Source organism: Hypanus sabinus, chromosome 18 (assembly GCF_030144855.1).
Source record: "Hypanus sabinus isolate sHypSab1 chromosome 18, sHypSab1.hap1, whole genome shotgun sequence".
In the NCBI taxonomy this organism is placed as follows: Eukaryota; Metazoa; Chordata; class Chondrichthyes; order Myliobatiformes; family Dasyatidae; genus Hypanus; species Hypanus sabinus.
Genome location: NC_082723.1, coordinates 55,156,409 through 55,181,208, shown reverse-complemented (window position 1 = coordinate 55,181,208; position 24,800 = coordinate 55,156,409). Strand labels below are relative to the sequence as shown.

General features: G+C 46.6%; 1 protein-coding gene across 1 annotated transcript in view; it reads right to left on the bottom strand.

The window, feature by feature from the left end:
• Positions 1 to 23,537, bottom strand: part of zgc:92275 (cholesterol 7-desaturase nvd) — a 39,089-nt gene extending 15,552 nt beyond the window's left edge. Inside the window, exons 1-2 of the mRNA XM_059994368.1 lie at positions 23,130 to 23,537; positions 684 to 872 (exon numbers count right to left, since the gene is read on the bottom strand). Of these exons, the coding sequence (XP_059850351.1) occupies positions 684 to 872; positions 23,130 to 23,478 (538 nt within the window). The 5' untranslated portion in view covers positions 23,479 to 23,537. The remainder of the gene's footprint in view (positions 1 to 683; positions 873 to 23,129) is intronic.
• Positions 23,538 to 24,800: the final 1,263 nt, after the last annotated feature.

Genomic DNA, 24,800 nt, shown 5'->3' with positions numbered 1-24,800 from the left:
GGAGGGGGAGAGGAGGCATTCCCCAGTCACCAGGGTCACGTCACCACAGCACCCTCCCCACCCCATTCTACTCTATCCCTATGCTCAGCAACAGACACATTTCCTGATGCCCTTGCCCATCCCCAATGCCCACCCTGCCCATTCTGATGCCCTTACCCATTGCCAATGGCCACTCTGCCCTTCTCAAATGCTCCTGCCCATTCCCTGATTCCCACCCCTGTCCATTCCGATGCCCCATCCATTCCCTGCTGAACCCTGCCCATCCCCCGAATTCCACCCCCGTCCAATCCCTGCTGCACCCTGCCCATCCCCCGAATTCACCCCTGCCCATCCCGATTTCCACCCCTGTCCATTCCTTGCTGTGCCCTACTCACCCCGATTTCCACCCCTGCCCATTCTGATCCCCGTCTAATTTCTGATTTCCACCCTGCCCATTCCGATTCCCACCCCTGCCCGTTCCAATGCCCCTGTCCATTCCCTGCTGCACCCCGCCCATCCCCCGAATTCCACCCCGTCCATTCCCTGCTGCACCCTGCCCATCCCCCAAATTCTACCCCTGCCCATTCCCTGTTGTGCCCTGCCCATCCCCCGAATTCCACCCCTGCCCGTTCCAATGCCCCTGTCCATTCCCTGCTGTGCCCTGCTCATCCCCTGATTCCCACCCCTGTCCATCCCTCCCATACCTTTCTCTGCGTATGGTATCTCCGTGCACTTGCCGTCCTCACCGCGGAACTGCCAGCCATGGAATGGACATTCGATGCAGTTGCCGATCACCCTGCCCCCCACAGCCAGGTTGGCGCCCAGGTGGGGGCAATAGGCGTCGACCACGTAGGCTGTCCCATCCTGGCCCCGGTAAACGGCCACCTGCTCACCTGCAAGAAGACAAATACAGAAGACGGTGGTCACCAGACAGTGTTCCATAATCCTGGGTGGGTAACCCAGGTCAAGGCTACAGCTCCACCTTCAACACCAGAGTTCCAAACAAACTCACTGCCAGCCCCCGAGATACAGCTCCCTTTGACTTCTTAAACAACTCACTGATCGGCAGCAGCACTTCCACCTCAATAATCCTCAACCCGAGTGCCACTCAGCCACTTGTATTCCCCATATACTTGTGTATGTGTGGCCAGATTCCGTCCCAGCTCTATGTTTGATGCTTCTCATGATACCACTGTAATGTGCCAGTTCTCAAACAACAATGAGATAGCATACAAGATAGAGATCGGAATCAGATTTAATGTCATAATATTGTTGTCTTTTTGCGGCAGCAGTACAATGTAGTACATAATAATAGAATACACATGAATTACAGTAAATATATGTATATTAAATAGTTAAATTAAATAAGTATTGAATTGAATTGACTTTATTACTTACATCCTTCGCACACATGAGTAAAAATCTTTGTTACGTCTCTGTCTAAATGTGCAATGCACTATTTATAGTAATTTGTAATAAATAGTATGTACAACAGGATAGTCAATATAACATAGAAATACAGTTGTATCAGCACAAATGAAGCAGTCTGACGGCCTGGTGGAAGAAGCTGTCCCGGAGCCGGTTGGTCCTGGCTTTTATGCTGTGGTACCGTTTCCCGGATGGTAGAAGCTGGAACAGTTTGTGGTTGGGGTGACTCAGATCCCCAATGATTCTTTGGGACCTTTTTACACACCTGTCTCTGTAAGTGTTCTGAATAGTGGGAAGTTCACACCTACAGATGCGTTGGGCTGTCCACACCACTCTCTGCAGTGAGGGAAGTACAGTTCCCATACCAGGCAGTTATCCAGCCAACCAGGATGCTCTCAATTGTGCCTCTGTAGAAAGCTCTTAGGATTTGGGGACCCGTACCAAACTCTTTCAACCATCTGAGATGGAAGAGGTGCTGTTGTGTCTTTCTCACCACACAGTCGGTATGTACAGACCACGTGAGAGTCTTGGTGATGTTTATGCCGAGGAACTTAAAGCTGTTCACCCTCTCAACCCCAGATCCATTGATGTCAGTAGGGGTTAGCCTGTCTCCATTCCTCCTGTAGTCCACAACCAGCTCCTTTGTTTTTGTGGCATTGAGGGAGAGGTTGTTTTCTTGGCACCAAAAGTAGTGCAAAAAGAGAAATAAGAAAGTATTGATGTGGTGTTCGTGGGTTCATTGTCCATTCAGAAATCTGATGGTAGAGGGGAAGAAGCTATTTCTGAAATGATGAGTGTGTGCCTTCAGGCTATTGTACCTCCTCCCTGATGGTAGCAATGAGAACAAGGCGTGACCAGGGTAACAGGAGTCCTTAATGATGGATGCTGCCTTTTTGATGCATCGCTCCTTGAAGATGTCCTGGATACTACGGACGCTAGTGCCCATGATGGAACTGACTAAACTCACAGCCCTCTGCAGCTGACTTTGATCCTGTACAGTAACCCCTACCCTCCACCACCAGACCAGCCGGAATGCTCACCTGCAGAAATTTGTGAATGCCAAATCTCCTCAAACTCCTAATGAAATATAGCTGCTGTCACGACTTCTTTGTAGCTGCATCGATATGCTGGGCCCAGGATAGATGCTCAGACATATTGATGCTGAAGAACTTGAAATTGCTCATTCTTTCCACTGCTGATCCCTCCACGAGGACCATTTAACAGAGTTTATAAGACCGTTAAATGGACCCTTATACGATAAAGATGAACTCTTGACCTCATCATGGCTCTCGCACCTAATTTGTCTCCCTGCACTGCACCTTCTCTGTAACTGGAGCAGACAGCAATGCAAACAACAGCCTTTCACGGTACCTCGGTCCATCTGACAACAATAAAACCAGTTACAAACATATTTGCTATACTACACACTCAGAAAAATCACCCTCACAAATAGACCAATTACCGATTTCCCTGCCTGGCCTACATCACAGGCCTCAGCTCTGTCAGGGACTTTTTGCTTGCCTTATTTTTCTGCTATAAAATAACCTTATTTTGAACAATGACACGCAAAAGGCACCCACCAGTCCCACAAAGACTTCAGCAAACCAGCAGGCACCGCGTGCTCCCAGATGCTGGAAAAAACAGTACTTGATAGAGTGGATAAGAATAATGGTTCCATTGACTGTAAAAACCAGAGGCAACAATCTCAACATAAATTGGTGAATTATTGTCATGTGCAGCGAGATAAAGTGAAAGACTTTGTTTTGCATTCCAACCATACCGATCAATTCATCACATCAGTTCTTAGAGGTAGTATGGTGGGAACCAGCAATGGAATGACCACCTAACAGTGTTACGATTAAGGAGCACATGCAGTGCAGGCAGACAGCAAGGTGCAAGGGCACTCATGAGGTAGACCATGAAGTCAAGATTTCATTTGATCATATAAGAGGCATAATTAGGGTATAATGAGAAGAAGATAATTTCTTTCATGCAGAGGACGTGAATTTTTGGAATTCCTTCCCTGGGCAGCTGCGGTAGCTCAGGAATCAGAACATTCAAGACAGAGAAGGGTAGAGTTTCGTCTATTGAGGGAATTGGAGATTGGGGCAAATGCTGATCTTATTGGATACTCAGTCCTCTTTGCATTTCTTATGCTCTTATAATATCCGAGGCAGGGACTAGATAATCTGCCGTAGGGGTATATTGGGGAAAAAAGACCAAAAGGAATGAGACGCTTTTGTTTCACCAGTTACATCTCGTGGGCTGTGTTCATCATTGCATGGGGAATGGCAACTGTCACATCCGTCCAAACCCCGATACAAGGGGCACCAACCACTAAACCGAGGTGGACACCAGTTCCAGTTCGCTGGAGTTAGGACACGTGCTGTGTGCAAACTATTGGCCTGGGCGGTCCAACACTAAGCCAATTGTCAGGATGGTCTCCTCGTCCTTATGAAAGGAGCGAGAGGCAGTGAAGGAGGAGGGTGGCAGGAGAGGAAGCGGTGGGGGTGGTCGAATAAACGAAGGAATGGACTCGGGATTGTCAGGCGCAGGATCACAGTGGCCAAATGCAGCAACTTTAATGAGGCAGTCAAAACAATATTTTTAAGAGAGTGATCACTGTGCTGACTGGGCCCCCACAACATGATACATAAAAATCCTGTTGTATGTGATGCACCATCAATAACTCTCCGAGACGCGAGGCGAGATATTGGCTTTTATTGACTGGAAGAGAGAACAAGCAGCGATTGACCACTATGCTACATCCTGGAGACTGAGAGGCAGGGCTCAGGCCTCAATTGCCTTTATACCGGGGTCTGTGGGAGGAGCCACAGGAGCAGTCAGCGGGGGAGCATGTCCAGACAGGTATATGTAGTTCACCACAGTATGTTGCAAGGAGATGTATTGTTGTCTGGCTAAATAAATAAAGCAACCTTGCACAACTTGCAGTCACATACTACACATTTACCTTGCCTACAACCGTTTGTGTTCCTGATAAAAGAACAGTTTGATTGAAAAGAAGGATAGTGGCCTAGTCAGCTCAGCATCCTGGGGTTGAGTTAGGTTGGGAGTCCTAGGTAAGTGGAGCCAGACCACAGGTGCTCTGCTTTCCCTTCCAGTTCATAGGCTGAAAATCTGAAACACTATCCCTCCCTTAATGCCATTTATAAACTGGTTCCCCTGCATTCCTGTTGCATACATTTCTTGAGGAAAGTATTCATCTCACACATGCACACACATCTGAAGACCTACACTCATTGTTTCAAGAGCAGCTTCTCCCCTTCTGCCACCATATTTCTGAATGGTCCCTGAACATTATCTCATTATTTGTCTTCTACGCCATTCATTTAATTTTGGTATCATTTATGTCTTGCTGTGTACTGCTGCCACAAAAACAACCCATTTCATGTCATATGTCGGTGATACTAACCCTGGATCTGATTCTGACCCTGATCATGCACCCGCCACCCTTGGGTGACACGAAATGAATGTTCTCCCTCTACTGGAGCTCGGTACTGGATCAAATAGTCTGAGGGATAAACGGATCTGATAAACAGACTGTCCACACCAAACCAGCTTCAGTCAAAAAGCTGCAGATGACAGAAATCTGAAGCAAAAACAGGAGGTGCTGGAAACACCCAGCCGGTCAGCCCAGCACCATGGCTAATAGTGGACCTGGAGGTTGTTTCTAGGTAGGCATTTCTCTAGACCCTAGAGTCTAGAGCCTCATGAGGCCCTCCATATTTCTCAGTTTTTGACCAGCTCTCTCCAATAACTGCCATGGCATTTCAGTTAGACGTACGCCCTAGTCTCCCAGAAGACAAGGATCAACAAAGGGACTGAACCCCAACTCTTTGCTGGTCTACCCACTTCCTCTCTTAATCCACAACATCCATTGGTGTTCCTTTGCAAATTCACTGTTACAGTCACAACACAGCTAATCCTATAAACATCAGTGTAAAATGGCGAGGAGGTTCTCTCAATCTGCGAATGGAATCTCCCTTGGCAAACAAGCACAAGGTGACTGGGGAGCAGAGCATCTCAGTACCTCTCTGGGTACTTGGAAAGGTTGTGGTGGGCAGGTGGTGTCCGGGCCAGTGATCAGTTGTGGATAAGCAGGTGGGGAGGGTGCGGTGGTGGAGGAGAGTGTTTCGTACAGAACTTGTTCTGGGCTGGAATAACCTGGTGTAAATCCAGTAATAGAAGTCAAAGGGCATTTAATAAATACCCCAAGAGGAAACGGGGCCAGGTCTGCGTTCCTGTAACTACGTACAGAAGGAGGGTTAGGTCCTAGGGAGGACACTGATGTTGGCTCGCTTGTCACTCCAGTGAGTCTGCAGGATGCTTTAGAGACAGCGTTGCTGTATTTATCCAGCGGCAGGTGGTACATGTCTGAGCAGTGTATTGGGTCAGGGGCGCGGAGTAATCACCACTGCCAGGCAGACTGCATGCATTGTGCCAGGGTTCAGGTTTGGATACCGTCATCCCCAAAGGTGAGCTGTGGCACACTGAAGATTGAGCTAGTCGCTGGTGTCTTGGAGCACAGCCCCAGGACATATTGCCAGCTTACCGGGGCTCGATGAGAAGACTGTGGTGATCTTGGTTATGGAGTGAAGGTAACAGGGGTAGAACAGCCTATAAATGGAGCTTCAGTCCAGCAGGAAGCTGGTTGGAGCAATGTGCAGCGTTACGCTGAGAAGGATCAATAAAGCCCCCGCACGAGGTTTAGCAAGTTGCCTTCTCCTGCATTCTCCCGATTGCTGAGCGCACCAGCGTCCCTGAATTTGACTGATGCGACTTTGTCATCACTCACACTCTGCACTAAACAATCCGGCACAGTGTAGAGATCATTTTGCCTACCAGAACTCAGGAGGAGGAAAGTCCAACATTCCCTGCACTTTGTTTTTAAACAGCTGTGCTGACCAACCATTGCTTGGAGCAAAAAATGTTTTACATGCCAGAAAACTGTGCAGCACTTTAAATGTGTTTATTTGCAATATGCATACGATAAATACTTAGAATGAGAACTGAAAAATCACATTCTCTTGATTTTATTTATTAATTGAAAGGTATAATGAAATACAACAAAGAAAATCTTACACACTGCGTAAACTTCTTCTTGTCTATCTTTTTTCCTGCTGCGTGGTAACAAGGGCTATGTGGGTGGGGGCATTTCGGTTACTGTGTGGCTGTGCACCTGAGCAGCTTTGAGGGAAAAGTGGTCAGCTCTCAGAACAACCCCATCAGTCCCTCTCTCTTTATCCTTATTTCCTGCAACCCTACATCTTATTTTCTCTCTCATCAGCTCAGCAAATCTGCCGTTGATTTGTAGGCCACTTCCCTACTCTGAGGGGTAGGCAATTAACCTATCTTTAGTGTGTGGGAGGGAAGCAGAGTGCCCAGGGTAAACCTTTTTGTAGTCATAGAGGGAACGTGCAATGTCCACACAGACTGACCCTGGGACCCTGTAACGGTGAGGCAGCAGACCCAGCCACTGGGGCAACATCCACCGGGTGCCTGGGTTTGGCACAAATAGCAGTTTCAGATTTCTGGATCATTGGCACCTCTTCTGTAGAAGGTACAACCTGTTCAAAAGAGAGGGTTACACCTGAACCCGAGGGAGACCAATGTCCTTGCGGGCAGATACGCTAGAGCTTTTGGGGTAAGTTTAAACTAAGTTGGCAGGGGATGGAACCAGAGTGATAGGGCTGAGGACAGGGTTGTTGGTTTACAAGTGAAGATAGTGTGCAGTAAGACTTTCAGGAAGCACAGACAGAAGATAGGGCAAAACTGCAATCAAAGGGATGAGTTGCAGTGTAAAAAGGGGGGACGGATACAGAACTGAAGGTTTTATATGTGAATGCACAGAGTATATGGAATAAAGTAGTTGATCTTGTAGCGCAATTAGAGATTGGCAGGCATGATGTTGTGGGCCTCACTAAGACGTGGTTGAAAGAAGATTAGAGTTGGGAGCTTAATAACCAAGGATACACATTGTATTGAAAGGACAGGCAGGCAGGCAGGGGGTGGCATGGCTCTGTTAGTAAAAAATGAAGTCCAGTCCTTCGAAGGAGGTGACAGGATTGGAAGACGTAGAATCCTCGTGGGTAGAGTTAAGAAAATGCCAGGGTAAAGAGACCGTGATGGGAGTTTTATTCAAGCCTCCAAAAAGCAGCTATTATGTTGGCTACAAATTACAATGGGGGATAGAAAAGGCACATCAGAAAGGTAGTGTTAGGGTTGTCACGGGGGATTTGAATATGCAGGTAGATTGGGAAAATCAGGACAATACTGATTTTGAATCCCAGGAGAGGGATTTTATAGAATGTCTATGAGATGATTCCTTAGAGCAGCTTGTGACTGAGGCCACTAGGGATCAACTATTCTAGATTGGGTGTTATGTAATGAACTGGATTTGATTAGAGAGCTTAAGATAAAGGAACTCTTAGTATTGATCACAATATAATAGAATTCACCCTACAATTTGAGAGAGTAAAGCTATAGTCAGATGTATCAGTATTACAGTGGAATAAAGGGAATTACAGAGAGAGGAGATGGCTAAAGTTGATTGGAAGGGGACACCAGCAGGGATGACGGCAGAGCAGAAATGGTTGGAGTTTCTGGGAGAAATTCAGATGGCACGGGATAGATACATCCCAAAGAAAAAGTATCCTAAAGGCAGGATGATGCAATCATGGCTGACAAGGGAAGTCAAAACCAACATAAAACCAAAAGGGTGGGCATGTAATAGATCAAAAATTAGTGGGAATTTAGAGGATTGGGAAACTTTTAAAACCCAATAGGAGGCAACCAAAAAAACTATGGGGGTCACAGAATGATGAAATATGAAGGTAAGCTAGCCAACAATATCAAAGAGGATAGCAAAAGTTTTTCAGGTATATAAAGGGTAAAAGAGAGGTGAGAGCAGATACTGGACTGCTGGAGAGGTAGTAATGGGAGACTGAGAAATGGTGAAAAACTGAATAAGTGTTTTACAACAGTCTTCACTGTGGAAGACATTAGTAGTATGCTGGAAGCTTGAGACTGTCAGGGGGCAGAAGTGAGGGCAGTTGCTATTACTAGGATGAGGATGCTTGGGAAATTGAAAAATATGTAGGTGGAAAGGTCTGAATGACTAGATGGACTACAGTCCAGAGCTCTGAAAGAGGTAGCTGAAGAAATTGCGGAAGTACTAGTAACGATCTTTCAGGAATCACTAGATTCAGGAATGGTTCCAGAGGACTGGGAAATTGCAAATGTCACTCCATCTTCAAGAAGGAAGGGAGGTAGATGAAAGGAAATTATTAGCCTGACCTCAGTGGTTGGGAAGATGTTGGAGTCAATCTTTTTTTGGGGTACCTGAAGGCACGTAATAAAATAGGCAAAAGTCAGTATGATTTCCTTAAAGTGAAATCTTACCTGTCAAATTTGTTAGAATTCTTTGAGGAAATAACAAGCACGATAGCCAGAGGGGAAATGGGGTGGATGTTGTGTACTTGGATTTTCAGAAGGCCTTGACAAGGTGCTGCACATGAGGATGAGGCTGCTTAACAAGAGAAGAGCCCATGGTATTGCAGAAAAGATATTAGCATGGATAGAGCATTGGCTGATTGGCAGAAGGCGAAGAGAGGTAAAGGAAGCCTTTTCAGATTGGCCGTCAGTGGCTAGCGGTGTTCTACAAGGGTCAATGTTGGGATTGCTTCTTTTTACATTATACGTCAATGATTTGGATGATGGCTTTGTACCCAAGTTTGCAAACGATATGAAGATAGGTGGAGCGGCAGGTAGTGCTGAGGAAGCGAGGAGGCTGCAGAAGGATTTGGACAGATTAGGAGAAGGGGCAAAGAAGTGGCAAATGGAATAGAGCGTCAAGAAGTATATGGAAGTATTTGGTAAAAAGAATAAAAGCATAGACTCTTCAAAAAAAGGAGAAAATTCAAAAATCAGAGGTGCCAAGGGACCTGGGAGTCCTCATGCAGGGTTCCCTAAAGGTCAATTTGTAGGTTGAGTCGGTGGTGAGCAAGGCAAACACAATGCTAGCATTCATTTCACTCGGGATTAGAACATAAAGTCAAGGATGTAATGTTGAAGCTTTATAAGGCAATGGTGAGGCCTCACTTGGAGTATTGTGAGCAGTTTTGGTCCCTTTACTTAAGAAAGGATGAGCTGACATTGGAGATGGTTCATAGGAGGTTCAAAAGAATCGTTCCAGGAATGAAAGGCTTATCGTACGAGGAGCCTTCGATGGCACTGGACCTTTACTCACTGCAGCTTGGAAGAACGATGGGGGATCTCATTGAAACCTATCAAATGCTGAAAGGCCTAGATAGAGTGGGTGTGTAGAGGATGCTTCTTGTGGTAGGAGGAGTCTAGGCCCAGGGAGCACAGCCTCAGACTAGAGGGAATAGAGATGAGGAGGGATTTCATTAGCTAGAGGGTGGTGAATCGGTGGAATTCATTGCCACAGGCAGCTGTGGAGGCCAGGTCATTGGGTGTATTTAATGAGGAGGTTGATAGGTTCTTGATTAGTCAGGACATGAAAGGTTACGGGGAGAAGGCAAGAGATTGGGGTTGAGAGGGAAATGGATCAGCCATGATGAAATGGTGAAGCAGACAATGGGCTGAATAGCCTAAATCTGCTCTGATTCTATGTCTTGTAAAGTCCTGAGAAACCCAGATGCTGAAGATACTGAGACGATTACTTGTATCTGATAGCACAATATTTCAAATCTGGCTTCTGGGCTCTGGTGTGCCGTCACACCCATTAACCTGCCTAGCCTGCACACCCTGTTCTTGATTAGACATTCCCATCACTCAGAAACACTCCACTCCTGCAGCCACAGCAGTAACTAGCCGAGAGTGAGGTGTGACTGTGGCCACTCTCTTTCCCAGCACCATCGCCGCGCACTCCAACGTCAACCTGAGTAACGTCAGGCCCCCACCCAACGCTATGAACAAATCAATTGTAATTGAGGTTCACACTCCCTGGTGAGAGTCTGGAACACGGAAGCTCACTGTGGCACTCAGGGAGTAAGACCATAGGGCAGCTTCCCCCCCCCCCATATGAACCCCAACATCCCATCCTCGATCAAAAGCTTCCTCCCTTTACCCACCAATATTTACCCCCTTCAGATTACCACAAAGAACGGAAGTGGTGTGAGAAATTGGATCTGTGTGTCCAGTGGCTCAGTAGTTGTTGAAACTCTTCAAAGGACAGTGAAAGCAGTCCTTGCATGATTTTAAGGCATTTACTGAATGACTGTGGGAGTGGGGTGGGGGAAGAACCCACAGGCAGAATGTGGGCTTGAGGTTACAGTCAGACCAGCTATGAATTATCCTGATAGATTGTTTCCCATTGACCCATCCTCTGTCATTGACCAATCAAAACAAGAGTCGCATCTTGTTTATGAAGGGCATCATCAAGTTGCAATGCTTATTTTGATTGGTCAGTGACAGAAGACGGGCGATTAGCTCACAACCTGCAAAGTTTACTCAGTAAAATAAAGGGAACTAGTGACCCCAGAGTGACGTACTCAGAGATCTCTGCAATATCACAGTTATATTTTCAAACCACCTAGACTTTCCTTCAAACTTCGTAACATTATGTTGGTTACCCACTGCGATTGACCCATCTGCTCTGGCCCAACTGAACTGCTCGAAACTGTGTGGCATTAACACTTCCCTAATCCTCCCTCCCCCAAACACTGTTTTTCCCACATGAACCCCCCCCCCCCCCCCCCCCCCCCATTTACATCATGTCTGGGGCAGTGCCCGAGGAATGGGCAGCCTGGCTTTAACAGCGCAAGAGGGAGAGAAGGCAGCGGACAAACCGAGGGGAATTTGGGAGATAGCTGGTGCGGTGGGCGTCTCTGCTGTAACTCCACCGGCTGCAAAACGTCGCGACCGTCCCCGAGCCTCCTCTCTGCAACTGAACAATGAAGGTATGACTGAAGAATGCTTACCTCACTTCTTAAAAATGCAGAGCTGTTGTGAAAGAAAAGTCCCTACGTGAGCTGTGGCATGTCGGGAACAGGCGGTGTGCTGTGGGCACGGTGTAATCCACTTTATCTGGGACACCAAGGGTGGTGTCAGGGAGGGCTCGGAGGGCAGCTGATCGGCTCCCCCCACTAGACAGCGGCTTGTGGCGCTCTGTGCACGGCCGTGAGCTCCCTTTCCAGATAGTGTACTCACTGCGCAAAGCCAAGGGCGAAAGTCGAGTGTATTGTCACATGCACGAGTACAAGTAGGCAGTGGGAAAACCCGGCAGCAGCGTCTTGATTTCACAGTGAAACTTTGCTCATGGACAGACAGGTGCTGAACCCGCCGCAGGGACCGGCATCGGCTCGTTACAGATATGTTTACACGACCCACTGGAGTAAATCGTCAACAGTAGCTTCCGAAAAGAGGAATAGAATATTCAGCATTGTACCTACACGATACACTGATCTGTAATTTGTGAACAGAGTCACAGGGAGATAAAGCAGGGAAACAGGTCCTTCTGCCCATCGAGTCCATGCTGACCACCCACTACCCATTTACGCTCCGTTTACATCAATGCTATTTATTCGGTTAGAGATACAGTGCGGAATAGGCTCTTCTGGCCTCACCGCCCAACAACCCTGAATTAACCCCAACCTAATCACGGGACAATTTACCTATTAACGTACCGGGTACGTCTTTCCCGGAGCTCCCGGACGAAGCCCACACGTTCTGTGTACAGAGAATGCTGGGATTGGACTCTGATGCCCTGAGCTGTAATAGTATCGCACTGACCGAGGATGCTGGCACTCCGATGCCCTGATCTACAATAGCGTCCCACTACCATGGAGCCCAATTCTCCCCAGATTCTACCCCTCACCTACATACCAGGGAATATGCTGTGACCAGGTAGGATACTGACTGCCCTGCATGTTGAAGGAAATTAGGGCACCTGGAGGAAACCCATGTGCCCAGAGGCAGAACACGCAAACTGCACAGATAGGAGGGGAGAGCAGGATTGAAACTGGGCCCCTGGCACGATGAGCTGAGCTACAGTTTTGCCCAAAAAAAAAGTCTCCCTAGTTACTGTGCTAACTTGAGATAGGTAGTAACAGCAGGGAAGATATGGAAGGATGGGTCACAAAGCATCCTCAACGGCCTGTTTTAGCACATTACATAACAGCAACGCTGGGTAGGGGAGTCAGGGGGGGGATTGAAGGGGCAGATCACTGCATTTCCAGAGATAGCACCAGCTGCACCTCCACTCCTTCCCAGCCTGAGGTCTGGTCCCACTCAAGGCCCAGCCCCATTTGCACGTACTAACACAACCTCCCTTGGGCACCACGGCAGTATAGCAGTTAGTCCAATGCTACTACAGCTCCGGGTGTTCCGGAGTTGAGAGTTCAATTCTGTGCTTTATTGCTAAATACATAAATAAATCTCCTATACTCCAGATGTAATGCATCCATTTCTGAGGCCCAACCCAATTTTACTCCAGAACAAGGCCATTTCCTCACCCTGTCCCAGAATCCATGACATTCCCCTTCACTTTCCAATACCTTTCCACATGTGCACACCAACACTGTTTCATGTCACCACACAATTTCCTTCCTATCTATTCATTACCTTAACCTTCCCAAGAACCCATTACACGTCAATGTGGCCACTTCTCACTTTACTCTCCCAGTCAACCTGGATGCTCTGCACTCTGTCCCTTCATCCAAGTCACTGGTACGTGAACACTCAGAACACTGTCCATTCCACACGGCCCAGAAATGTCAGTGACCACCAACCAAACTGGATGATAATTCTAAACAGTGATCGAAGGGCACCAAAATCCCTAATTAACCCTCGAGCAACTATAAATAAATGCCAGAGCTGTACCTACGTTTACAATTGGGGCAATGTGAAGAGGTTTCCGAGGTAACCTTCTCTGCTCAAGGAGACATATTCAGAAGTGGTGACGAGGGTTAAACCCACTTGAGGGAGTGACAAGAGGAGGTGGGGGTAAAGGGGAGGACCACACGACCCCAGCCTTCTCCTGAACCGGCATTCTCTTCACCTGCCGCTCCCCTGACCTTCACAGGACTGCTCCCTCATCCCCGGAATCATCGCGCATCTTTGCGTCCATCGTTCCTTAGACAGCGCAGGTTTTGGGGAACAGGACATTCCTCCCTCCACTGCTCTCCTATTCCTGCGCGCTAGAAGGTGGCTTATTGCTATAACCACAACCACAGGTCTCCAAGGAGCACACAGGACACCCTCCACACCAGCCTATCCACCATCAGCCCCCCCAGCTCGAGGCAACAGCTGCCCCCAGTGTTCCCATGTCACTCCCACCCAACCCTTGGTCTGGTTCCACTCTGCACCCGCTCCCCTCCTTCGCCCTCAGACAGAAGTCCTATTCCCACACACTAACCCATCCATTCTCATTCTAGTCCATGGTTAGTCTAGACCCAAGGTTGTACCATGCCAAAACAAGAGTCTAACCTTCCCTCGTGGACCACCGCTGCCTCCATAACCATCACCTCCACTCGTAGTCTGGTTTACTCCCATCTCTGACTCCATCCCAATTTCCTAAACCACCACCCATCTCCGCCATGTCCCCCGCCACCACGTCCCACCCACCTGGTTCCTGGTCAAGATACCTGTCCCACTTGCACCTACAAGAACAAAACTCCATTTCACTCCCATTTCCTTCAGAGAACCTAGATCCCATTCTGACACTCCAACACTCCATGACAAGGTCTGGTCCCACATGCACTCAGCCCCACTACCCAAACCCCTGTCCCTGTCCCACACCACCCAGCTCAGGATAGGTCATACTGTCCATTCCCCTCTCTTTTGCTGGCAGTACTCGCACTGTCTCCCTCCACTGTCCCAGAGTCTGGTACAACCCCTACTCTGGAAGTTCTCAAAGCTCTTCCTCTTACCCTGGACTACATTTCCACTGTCCCAGCAGCATCCTTAATAGAGAACGAGCTACTTACAATGGGGTAAACTCTGAACCCCAATCTATTCGCCATCCTGCAGATAGGAAATATGGGGGAATTGGGAGCAAGTAAAGTCCCAATGGGCTGAATGGCCAAGGACTGTCACAAGGATTAAGAGAAAATATTAACTGAGAACCTGGAAAGAGGTATTGGAATAGTCAGGTTGCTGAGAAGCAACCAGAGCCACTGAGAAACAATCAACAGGACAGAACTAGGGTGGCACTTTCAGCCACAGCCGACCAGATGGAAAAGCCCCAGCAGAAGGAAGGAGATAGAAGGTATAGGCACAGAGGCTCAGGAATGGTACCTAATGGGCCCCACAGATTCACTGCTGGCAGTTAAATCATTTGGAATAATTAAAGATTCACAGCAATATCAAAATATAGGGATTAGGGAGACGACTGATAACGTGTTTCTTTCTGTGCTCTTTAACCCATCTCTTTAATTTTCAGTATTATTCATCCCCAAAATACTGACCTTGCCTCTCCCCTACCTCTCACACCACCCATCCAGTCCTTCCCTCATCTCCCACTACCCCAAACCATCCACTCCCTATCTGGTTCCTAGTCTGCAGTATCAGCCTTAGCACCAACTATAGAAATGTTTCAAACATTGTTTTAACTACCCTGACCCTGGCTGATATCTATAACCAATATTTATTACCTTCTTTTGTTTTTACAAATTAGCCATCACAGTTACCAGGTTACAATAGTAACTAAACTTTAATAATATGTTAGCAGGTTCCTAAGGAAGTTTGAGAGGGTGAGACTGTAGCAAACCGCAGTAGGAACAACATCTTCCTTTCCCTTTAGAATTAATAAAATTTGTTGATTATTGTCATGTTAACTGTGAAAATTTGCCTTTTGCCTTGCATACATTTCCTACAGATCAATTTATTACAACAGTGCATCAAGGCAGCACAAGGTAAAATGATAGGAATACAGGATTAAGTATTACAGTACAGAGAAAACGGTTATGCAGTGTAGGAAGACAGCAAGGTGTGAGGCCATGACAAGGTAGAATACAAGGTCCAAAGTCCATCTTATCATTCAACAGTTTTTTAACAAAATAGAAGATTTGAGTTTCTACCATCAGGCAGGAAATTGCAATGCATAAAAGCAAGGATGGTCAGGATGGGAAGCAATTTCTTTCTCCAGGCCATTGAGCTTCTGAACTCCCAGCGGCATCATATTCTGCCCTGTAGCTTACTATATTTAATATTAATGCACTTTAGTTTGTTATTCATGTGTGATTCTTCTGTAGATTTTATCTGTACCTTCATAAGTTATCATGTGTTATGTGTACTACTGTGCTTTACACCCTGGTTCGAATACACGTATATAGTTAAAAGAAATGAACTTCACTTGACTTGAAGCTGTCCTTGATTCTGGTGGTACATGCATTCAGATTTTTGTATCAATGGAAGAGGGGAGAAGAGAGACAGAGAGAATATCCAAGAATCTATCAACCTCTGCCTTAAATATACAGAAAGATGTCCTCCACAGCTGCCTGTGGCAAAGAATTCCACAGATTCACCACTCACATGCTAAAGAAATTCCTGCTCATCTTTATTCTAAAAGGGTACCCTCTATTCTGAGGCTGTGTCCTCTGGTCTTAGACTCTCCCATTACTGGAAACATCCACTCTATCCAGGTCTTTCACCTGGATAGGTTTCAATGAGGTCACCCCTCATTCTTCTGAATTCCAGCGAGTACAGGCCCAGTGCCATCAAACACTCTTCGTATGATAAGCCGTTCAATCCTGGAATCATTTTCGTAAATGATATACATTTCATAAACTATATAAAAGACAGTTCCATCTGGGCAGCAACAAAGGCAATGTGCTTGGTACATTTCAGCTGCTGTGTGCAGCGCGAAGTGTCAAGGAGTCCACGGAGGAGGGGTTAGTTTCCATGATGCGTAAAGTTGCCTTGGCATGCCCTTGCCCTTGGCATGTTGAGGTTGGACCAGCACAGGCTACTGGTGATGTTTGTTCTGAGGAACTTGAAACTCTCAACACTGTTGTTGTCATGACACCTTGCCAGTAGGATCTCCATCTTCTTCCTGTGCTCATTGTTATTTGAGGTGCAGCCCAGCCGCAAACTTGCAGATGGGGTTAGAACAGAAACTGACCATGCATTTGCAAGTGTACAGGGAGCTGAGGACACAGCATTGTGGGGCACCAGTGTTGAGAATAATCGAGGCAGAGCTCCAGCTGCCTACCTTTACCAATGGCAATCTGTTGGCCAGGATGTCAAGGGTACAGTTGCAAAGGTGTTGAGTCCCAGATACAGGAATTTGGAATTTAAAGGCAGTGCTGTGGCCCATAAACATTAGTCTAACATAGGTGTCTTTACTGTCCAAATGTTCCAGAGATGAGTGTAGGGCCAGTGAGACCTTTTTTGGCAATGGGTTGAGGTTTTCTGACATGATGGTGGATGTCAAAAGCCACTGGGCAGTAGTTGTTGAAGAACAGCATCTTGAAATGTTTAAATATAGGGGTGATAGAGGGCTTAAAGCATGTGGGAAGCTGAGATTGAAGCAGGAAGAGGTTTAGAATATGTGCAATTACCCTCGCCAGTTGACCTGGGCAGGATTTGAGGATACCACCAGGGACGCCATCCAGGTCAGATGTTTTCTGCGGGTTCAATTTCCAGAAGACTGAACATGTCTGCAATGATGATTATGGGGTTCAGAGGCACTGGAGGCAGTTAGGATGGGTGGTGATAGTCCACCCTTCTTTCAAAATGCACATAGAATGCATTAAGCTCATTGCAAAGGGACATGTTGCTGCCCGATTTTGTTTTATAGCCAGTTATAACATGCGAGTCCTGCCACAACTGATAGCTGGTCTGGGATTTTATTTTGTACTGGTATTGCCTCTTAGCATATTTGATGGCTTCATGGCAATCATATCTCGAATTCTTGTACAGATCAGGGTCACCTAGTTTAAATTCTGCAGTCCTAGACTTCAGGAGAGTGTAGATCTCCAAGTTCACCCATGGTTTCTGGTTTAGGACCACCTGGATTGTTCTCCACACATTTAAAGTCGATGACAGGAGTGATATATTCATCTAGGCTGGCTGTTAAGTCTTTGGACATAGACTAGTCTACTGACTAGTCACATAGAAGCTCATCTGTTTCGACAGACCAGCTCTGAATGACTTTCTGTATCAGATCTTTGCGTTTCAACTTCTGTTTGTTGGTAGGCAGAAGAGCAGCCTGGTGGTCTGATTTGCCAAAGATGAGAAGGGATGGCTCAGTAGGCATCTTTAATGGTTGTGTAGCAATGGTCAAGGGTGTTTGGGTTCCTGGCGGGACAGAAAAGTGTCGGTAATAGTTTGGTAACACCCTCTCGAAGTTGGCCTGGTTGATGACGGAGAGAGCCTCAGGGTTTCCCATTTCAAGGAGCATAGTTCTGTGAGTGCAGGCATCATGTCTTCCTGGGGTGAAGTGAACTCTGAGTCTTCACCATTAGAGGAGTGAGTAAAAACTTGCCAGGACCACGATTAGGAAGCAGATTCCTGCACCTCGAACTTTGCCTGAGTATGCTGTATCATCCATCTGGTGAACTGAGAAGCCATCGGGTTGCATTGGAGCAGCCACAGGCAAATCTAATGTAAACCAAACAGCAAATATTGGGAAATTGGTTTATAAAAAATCAGAAAATGTCAGGAGCACTCAGTAGAACAGACAGCATCTGTGGAAAGAGATGTTGCTTGACTAGATGAGTGTTTTCAGCAAGTACTCTTAAGGTTCACAACCAAAAGTGGATTGTAATAATATGGGAGCTTATAATTTCATTGGAAACAAGAGCTTTTGAGAATGCATCTACAGATACAAACACAGGAGTACAGTCAGCCACTGCAGGCTGGAGAGACATAACCCGCTCAGAATTATCCAAGGCAGGTACAGAAAGACAAACTGGAAGACCAGGCCCGGGGAAGGTTTCCTGCTTTGTGATGCCACACGGGTATTCGTCATGGCTCAGTCAGTAGAATTTCAGAGGCTTGAGCGCATAAAAATCAAAACTGACACAGTGCTGCAATGCAGGAGACACCGGTTTTCAGATCAGACATTAAATCTGCTCTTCTAGGTGGCCGTGAGGACAGCTGTGAAGCCTGTGTCTTCACTCTGCTATGGATATTCGGGTCAATATGAAGTGATGCTGGGGGGGAGTTTATGGTAGCTATTGACTACAGCTTCAAGTTCCAGGCCTGACCATATCAGACCACGGTCACCATCAACCACGCGTTCACACAATGTGCAATCAGTAAGTGATGACAGATAGAACATCAGTACTGTAACCTTTCCCTCCCTCCTCCCATTAGACAGAAGTCACTCAATGTTCTTCATTTTGATCTGGGTTTTTTTTTTAATCTGTAGCTATGTAGAAAATGTATAAAAAAACTAATTAAAAAAAAGACAGAAGTCACGTCCGTGGGTCAATCAGGCCAATGGCAGGCTCAAGTTTGTAGCAAACTACACATCTGACTCGCAGATTCGAGAAATGAGTAATTGCTGTAACCCTTGTATCCCAGCTCCACCTCCTGACTCCTGCTCCATAAGAGCACGCGAAGCTTGTGAGCTTGTTGATAAAAATGTCAAAAGCAAGAATGTGCGTAATCATTGTTTGTGCCAATTATTCTGATTATGAAACCCGATAATGAATACACAAATGGTGTTCACCACCAGTGGGAGTGCTGTGAAGCATTTTCCTTTAATGCACCCCAGACCCCTGATACACCCCCTCCTCCAACTACTCCCACTAAGCTGTGTGGTCAGGGATGCACAGTAACTGAAATGTACCAAACACATTGCTTTTGTTGCTGCCCAGATGGAATTTTCTTTTATATAATTTATGAAGTTTATATCATTGAAACAGAAAATCTACAGCACAATACAGGCCCTTCGGCCCACAAAGCTCTGCCAAACATGTCCTTACCTTAGAACTACCTAAGCTTACCTATAGCCCTTTATTCTTCTAAGCTCTATGTACCTATCCAGGAGTCTCTTAAAAAACCTTATCGTTTCTGCCTCCACTACCACCGCCAGCAGCCCATATCGTTTACAAAAATGATTCCAGGATTGAACAGCTTATCATATAAAGATGGACCTGGGCCTGTATTTACTGGAATTCATGAAGAATGAGGGGTGACCTCATTGAAACCTGTTGAATGGTGAAAGGCCTTAATGTTTCCAATAATGGGAGAGTCTAAGACCAGGGGACACAGCCTCAGAATAGAGGAAACGCTTTTAAAATGGAGATGAGCAGGAATTTCTTTAGCCCAAGAGTGGTGAATCTGTGGAAATCTTTGCCACAGGCAGCTATAAAGGACATCTTTTAAGGCAGATTCTTGACTGGTCAGGGCATGAAGGGATACGGGGAGAAGGCAGGAGATTGGGGCTGAGAGGAAAATTGGATCAGCTTTGATGCCGGAGCAGACTCAATGGGCCAAGTACCCTAATTCTGCTCCTATATCTTATGGTCATATAATGTTATTACAAAGTGTGCACAATTTTCAGGCTATGTAAAAATTTTCCACTCAGAACAATGGTTGTACAGCTATAAAAATAAATTAGGAACATTGTTGGCCCCAGTGCAGCCACACCAATGTCTATGCAAATTGCCATAAGCATGTCTGCACTATATACATACACTCCCACACCCATGACCCTGTACCTTCACTGTGCCTCCCCAGTATGCACACCCACTTGAACTATTCCATTGACCATACCTGCACATTGACTTCACTGGCCCTTTGCACCACTGCCGGTCATGTGTCTGACTGCGCAAACTTGGTCTTGTCTTCCCTCAACATTTTCAAATACATGCACCTGCAAACAAACTACCCCCTCTCCCCAGTGCCGGCTTATCCTCGGGGGCCCCCAGAATAACCATGGTGCCGTCGCCACAAATCTACCTGGGATCAGGTGATGGCAGAGGTCTGGAATGGACTGCAACCCAGGAGGAACATAAAGCTGAAGCAAGAAACAATCTCCTGGAGGAACACAGCAGGCCAAGAAGCAATGCGGGGGATACAAAATGCTGAAGTTTCAGGACTTTATGGTGAGTTTGAAACCAAAATGTCAACATTTCCTTCTCCCCCGCCCCCCATAGATATTGCTTGATCTGCTAAATTCCTCCACCAGATTGATTAGATTAACCCAGATCTTCATTGATACATTAGTTCCCTCCTCTATTTAACAGAATCAGCCTCAGACTTTAAGCTAACATTACTGGCAAAATCATTGGGGGAATCATCATTTAAAACATTTTATTCAGACTGTTGAAGAACAAATAAGCTTCAGTCTTTTCTAAATTAATATCAGTCCTCTACCCTCATGTTCAAAACCATCACTGCACTTGAAATGAAAAACCTCCCTTATCTACAAGATACTACTACTTTCACAAGGGGTGTTGTTACCAGCATTGAGCTTTATTAGTGACGTATCTGAATGGCAGTGAGATATTAACTTATCTTGACATCTCATGATCGTTAAAGAAAGCCAGCAAGATGAATCTCCTCTCCCCCACCCACCGACCATCCCCCTCACCTGTCATTTGCCATCTTGTATTTCTTCCCCTCTCCAATCAGATCTCATCACGCATGATGCACCAGTAGCGTTATACTGTTTATATTTTAATTTGTGTTGTAATGCACCTTATTATTTGTTAATTTATTTGGGGTAATATTTCTTTATGCGTTATATGTGAGATTTATATGTACTGTGTTGTGCACCTTGTCCTGTGGAACGTTGTTTCGCTTGGCAGTATACTTGTGTACAGTTGAATGGCAATAAACTTGAACTCTTTCTCACCATCTTATTCTGGTTTCTGCCCCCTTCCTATCCAGTCCAGATGGAGGGTCTGACCCAAAGCATTGACAGTTTATTCCCTCGTATAGATTCTGCCTGACCCGCTGAGTTCCTCCAATATTTTGTGTTGGTGAAGACTTCCAACCTCTGCAGAATCTCTTGTGTTCAAGGTGATCATCAGCCTTGCAACTTGCTCAAATGTCCATACACTGTGTTGGTAGTTGCAGAAACACATTAGGTACATAATTACAATAAAATGCAATAATGGAACACAATTTTTAGAACATGCTTCTGAGAATAACTGAACCCATGTCAATAAGGAGTGTTACAATACATGCCAAGTAACAACCTCGGCTATAAAGAAACTAAGATTTCTGTGTTAACTCAGAACTGGGTGATGCTTTGGCATTTCTTGATTTAAGTCATAAACATTCAAGGGAAAAATCTACGGAAAGAAAGTTGTGCCGATAGATGGAAATGAAATGAGAAGGAAGCTTGTAGGGAGCTGGTGGGCTTGAGTGCAATGACATGCAGTTAGTCATTGCTTTTCCTGTATAATACCTTGATGTATTATTTGTTTATATGATTATATGTTTTGCCTAATGTACGTATCATTTCCCTAGATGGTTTGCAAAACAAAGATTGCCACTCTATGACAATTACAAATTCCAGTTAATACAGATTACACTTTTATTAAAATCACAATAATTCCTTTACAAAAAGGAATGATATTGACGATATTAAACATATAAATACGCCTATCCCACATCACCCTGGATACACCGATTCTCCCTCCCATTGATTTTCCATTTCTCATCAATGTGTTGCCTGTTGCACAGTAAGCTTGATTTTCTGCAATCATCTTTGACATGACACTTCAGTCGAGCACCTTTTGGAAATTGCATCACTGCTCTCTATCCTAGACCACCCGCTTCCACCACTGTAGGTCAGACCCCTCTGCACTGAGAGGAGTTCCTGGCCATGAAAACAGGGGCGCTGCATTAAGATAGTTACTGCCAGCTCCATTTCAGGAATCAATTCATGCCCTTCACATTCTGGCCCTTTCTCAAATCACAGCAGTGGTAATGGTGGTACTATAATTATTGATATTCCATCCAGCAACATGATCTAAACACCACATTGTGCATCACCATGGCAACAGTTTCCTACTCCTAACAGAACGAAACTTCAGGAGGAGGTCACTCAATCAGTGAAACCCAATCATTCATGGATTCCATAAACCCTCTCTACCCAACACAACACAACCCTCCAATGCTTTGCCAACCTCCACTATTCTCTTGAAGCCCCTCACACACATTTCTGTTTACATGCAACGCCAGCTTGGAGGCCGAGCAGCCCACCGACACAGCGCTCTGCACTGTCCCACAGGTATCAACCCCGTCTTCCTCCTTATTTGCCCCACCACGCGCACTTCAGCGCAATCAATGCCCCGACACCCAAATCCAGCTCCCCAAAAATTCTCACCCCGCTGAGGTTGGGTGAGACTAGAACAGAGGTTAAGTGTGGAAGATGAAATGCTTATAGGGAACGTGGGAGGGAACGCCTTCACTCACGGGGGTGGAAGCGGCTGGCGGTAGATTTCACCACTTAAGGGAGTTCTGTTTAGCTACTCGGACGGGAGGGATATGGAGCGATAAATAGTTCAGCCATAACTAGATGGGCCGAATGGCCTGTTTCTGTGCTGAGGCGGTCTATGATTCTATAACCCAACCTTCACCTATCGCACATCGTCCTGACTGACCGCCCCCTGTTTGCCCTCGAACCCAACCCCTTTCACCGCTACATGACTGGGTAGTCGATAGGCCGAACTGCCCACTTTTGCGCTCTGTGACCTCCCCCCCCTCCCCCACTTTCTCAGGCCCACTCCATCCCTCTTTTACCCGACTCCACCTCTCTCCCCTCTCCTTACCGAAGATGGTGACGTTCTTCACATGGGCAACCGACAGCTGGCGGGAGCCCAGCAGTCGGTACCAGCCATTCGGGTAGACCGGGGGTAGCTCCCCTCGCTTGCGCCTCCGCCGCACTTCATTGGCCTTGTGGCGGAGACTAACGCCGGGGTCGGGGGTGTAGCCGACATCGTGCAGCTCCCGGAAGAGCTCCAGCGGAGCGAAGAGCAGGCGGTATAACCAGATCAGGGCGAACGGCAGCGGCAACAGGAGCAGGAGCACCAGCGGCGACAGCCGCTCCACCGGCTGCAGCAACAGCAGCATGAGCAGGAGTCCTGAGGCGGGCAGCCAGCAGCTCCCGACCCACTCCATATCCGCCGCAACCCGCTCTCCGGCACCCGGCTTAGCCCAGTTTAGATAAACCAGGGGCACCTGCCCCGCCCCTGCTTCTGTCCCGCCCCTGCACCTGCTTCTGCCCCGCCCCCCGCACTGCCTCAGCACCACACCTGTGAGCCCCGCCTCCACACCTACCCCCTTTCCCGCGCCCGGTTCAGCTCAGTTCCCGCAACGGTACCTGTACAGTTTCTGCCCGGTAACATCACATCTCCCCCCTCCCACCTAGCGCAGCAGGGGGCAGAAATGATGATTATAAACTTCCAACCCGATTCCACCCTTGGGCATAATTTCCAGATGCACTGCGATGTACCGTTCACACAGGACTAAGGCTGCGGCTGTGAATGTTGGATTTTTTACACGGAAGGCCCTTCTGTTCCCGGCATTAACAACTTGAAGGGCCAAGCCTGTATTCCAGGTTGTCAAATTGTGCAAAGAAATTCACTGTGTTACGTACCCCGTAACTGGGTGTCCAACCAGCAGAGAAAGAAGAATTCGTTGGAGTCTGGTGGTACCAAACTAAAGGTGTTTATTAATAAAAATAAGCAAAACCATATCAATAATGCAAATATACATATAAAACCAGTTAGCAGTAATAAACCTAAAAGTGTAGGAATAATAATAATCAATAATAAACAAGCTCTATCGATGTCTAGGGGTAAATAAATTGTCATAGAAAAGTATAAAGTTGAGTTCAGTTCATGAGTGCTGATGTAGTTTTAGTTGTTGTAATGGTTGGAGAGAGAGAGAGAGAGAGAGAGAGATGTAACAGCTACAGTCAGGCAAACCTTCCTTTGCTTTCTTAATCCATCATATTGGTGTGGTCATTGGCATGAGTGGACACACTCACAAGTCCCCACCGGCCCTGCTTTAACACTGATAGCCTTAATGACCGACCTCCTGGTTCGATCTTCAAAGCCCCCACCTTTCTTGTGGGTTCCAACACTCAATCAATGTCCACTGGTGTGTCTGGAGGGTGTCTCTCCAGACCTGTCTTTTATCCCTACTCACGGGGACTCAGCTATCCATCACTCCTGAATGACTGTGTCCATCAAATAAGGCCACTCCTTCAGTCCACTGAGGAATGTTTATGAGCAAACTATTCTCCTTGCAGCGAAACAGTAAATAATTCAAAAAATGATTCACAATACGGTTAATCAGCAATTTCCCCCTCTCTCTTATCTGTCGCCAATGTTCTTGCTTGTTTTTCCGTCTCTCTTTCTCATGGTCAGCATAGCAACAGTAATAGTTCGTGTTTCTCGGGGGGGGGGGGATGGTTAACTCTGTACCCTATTGTCCAT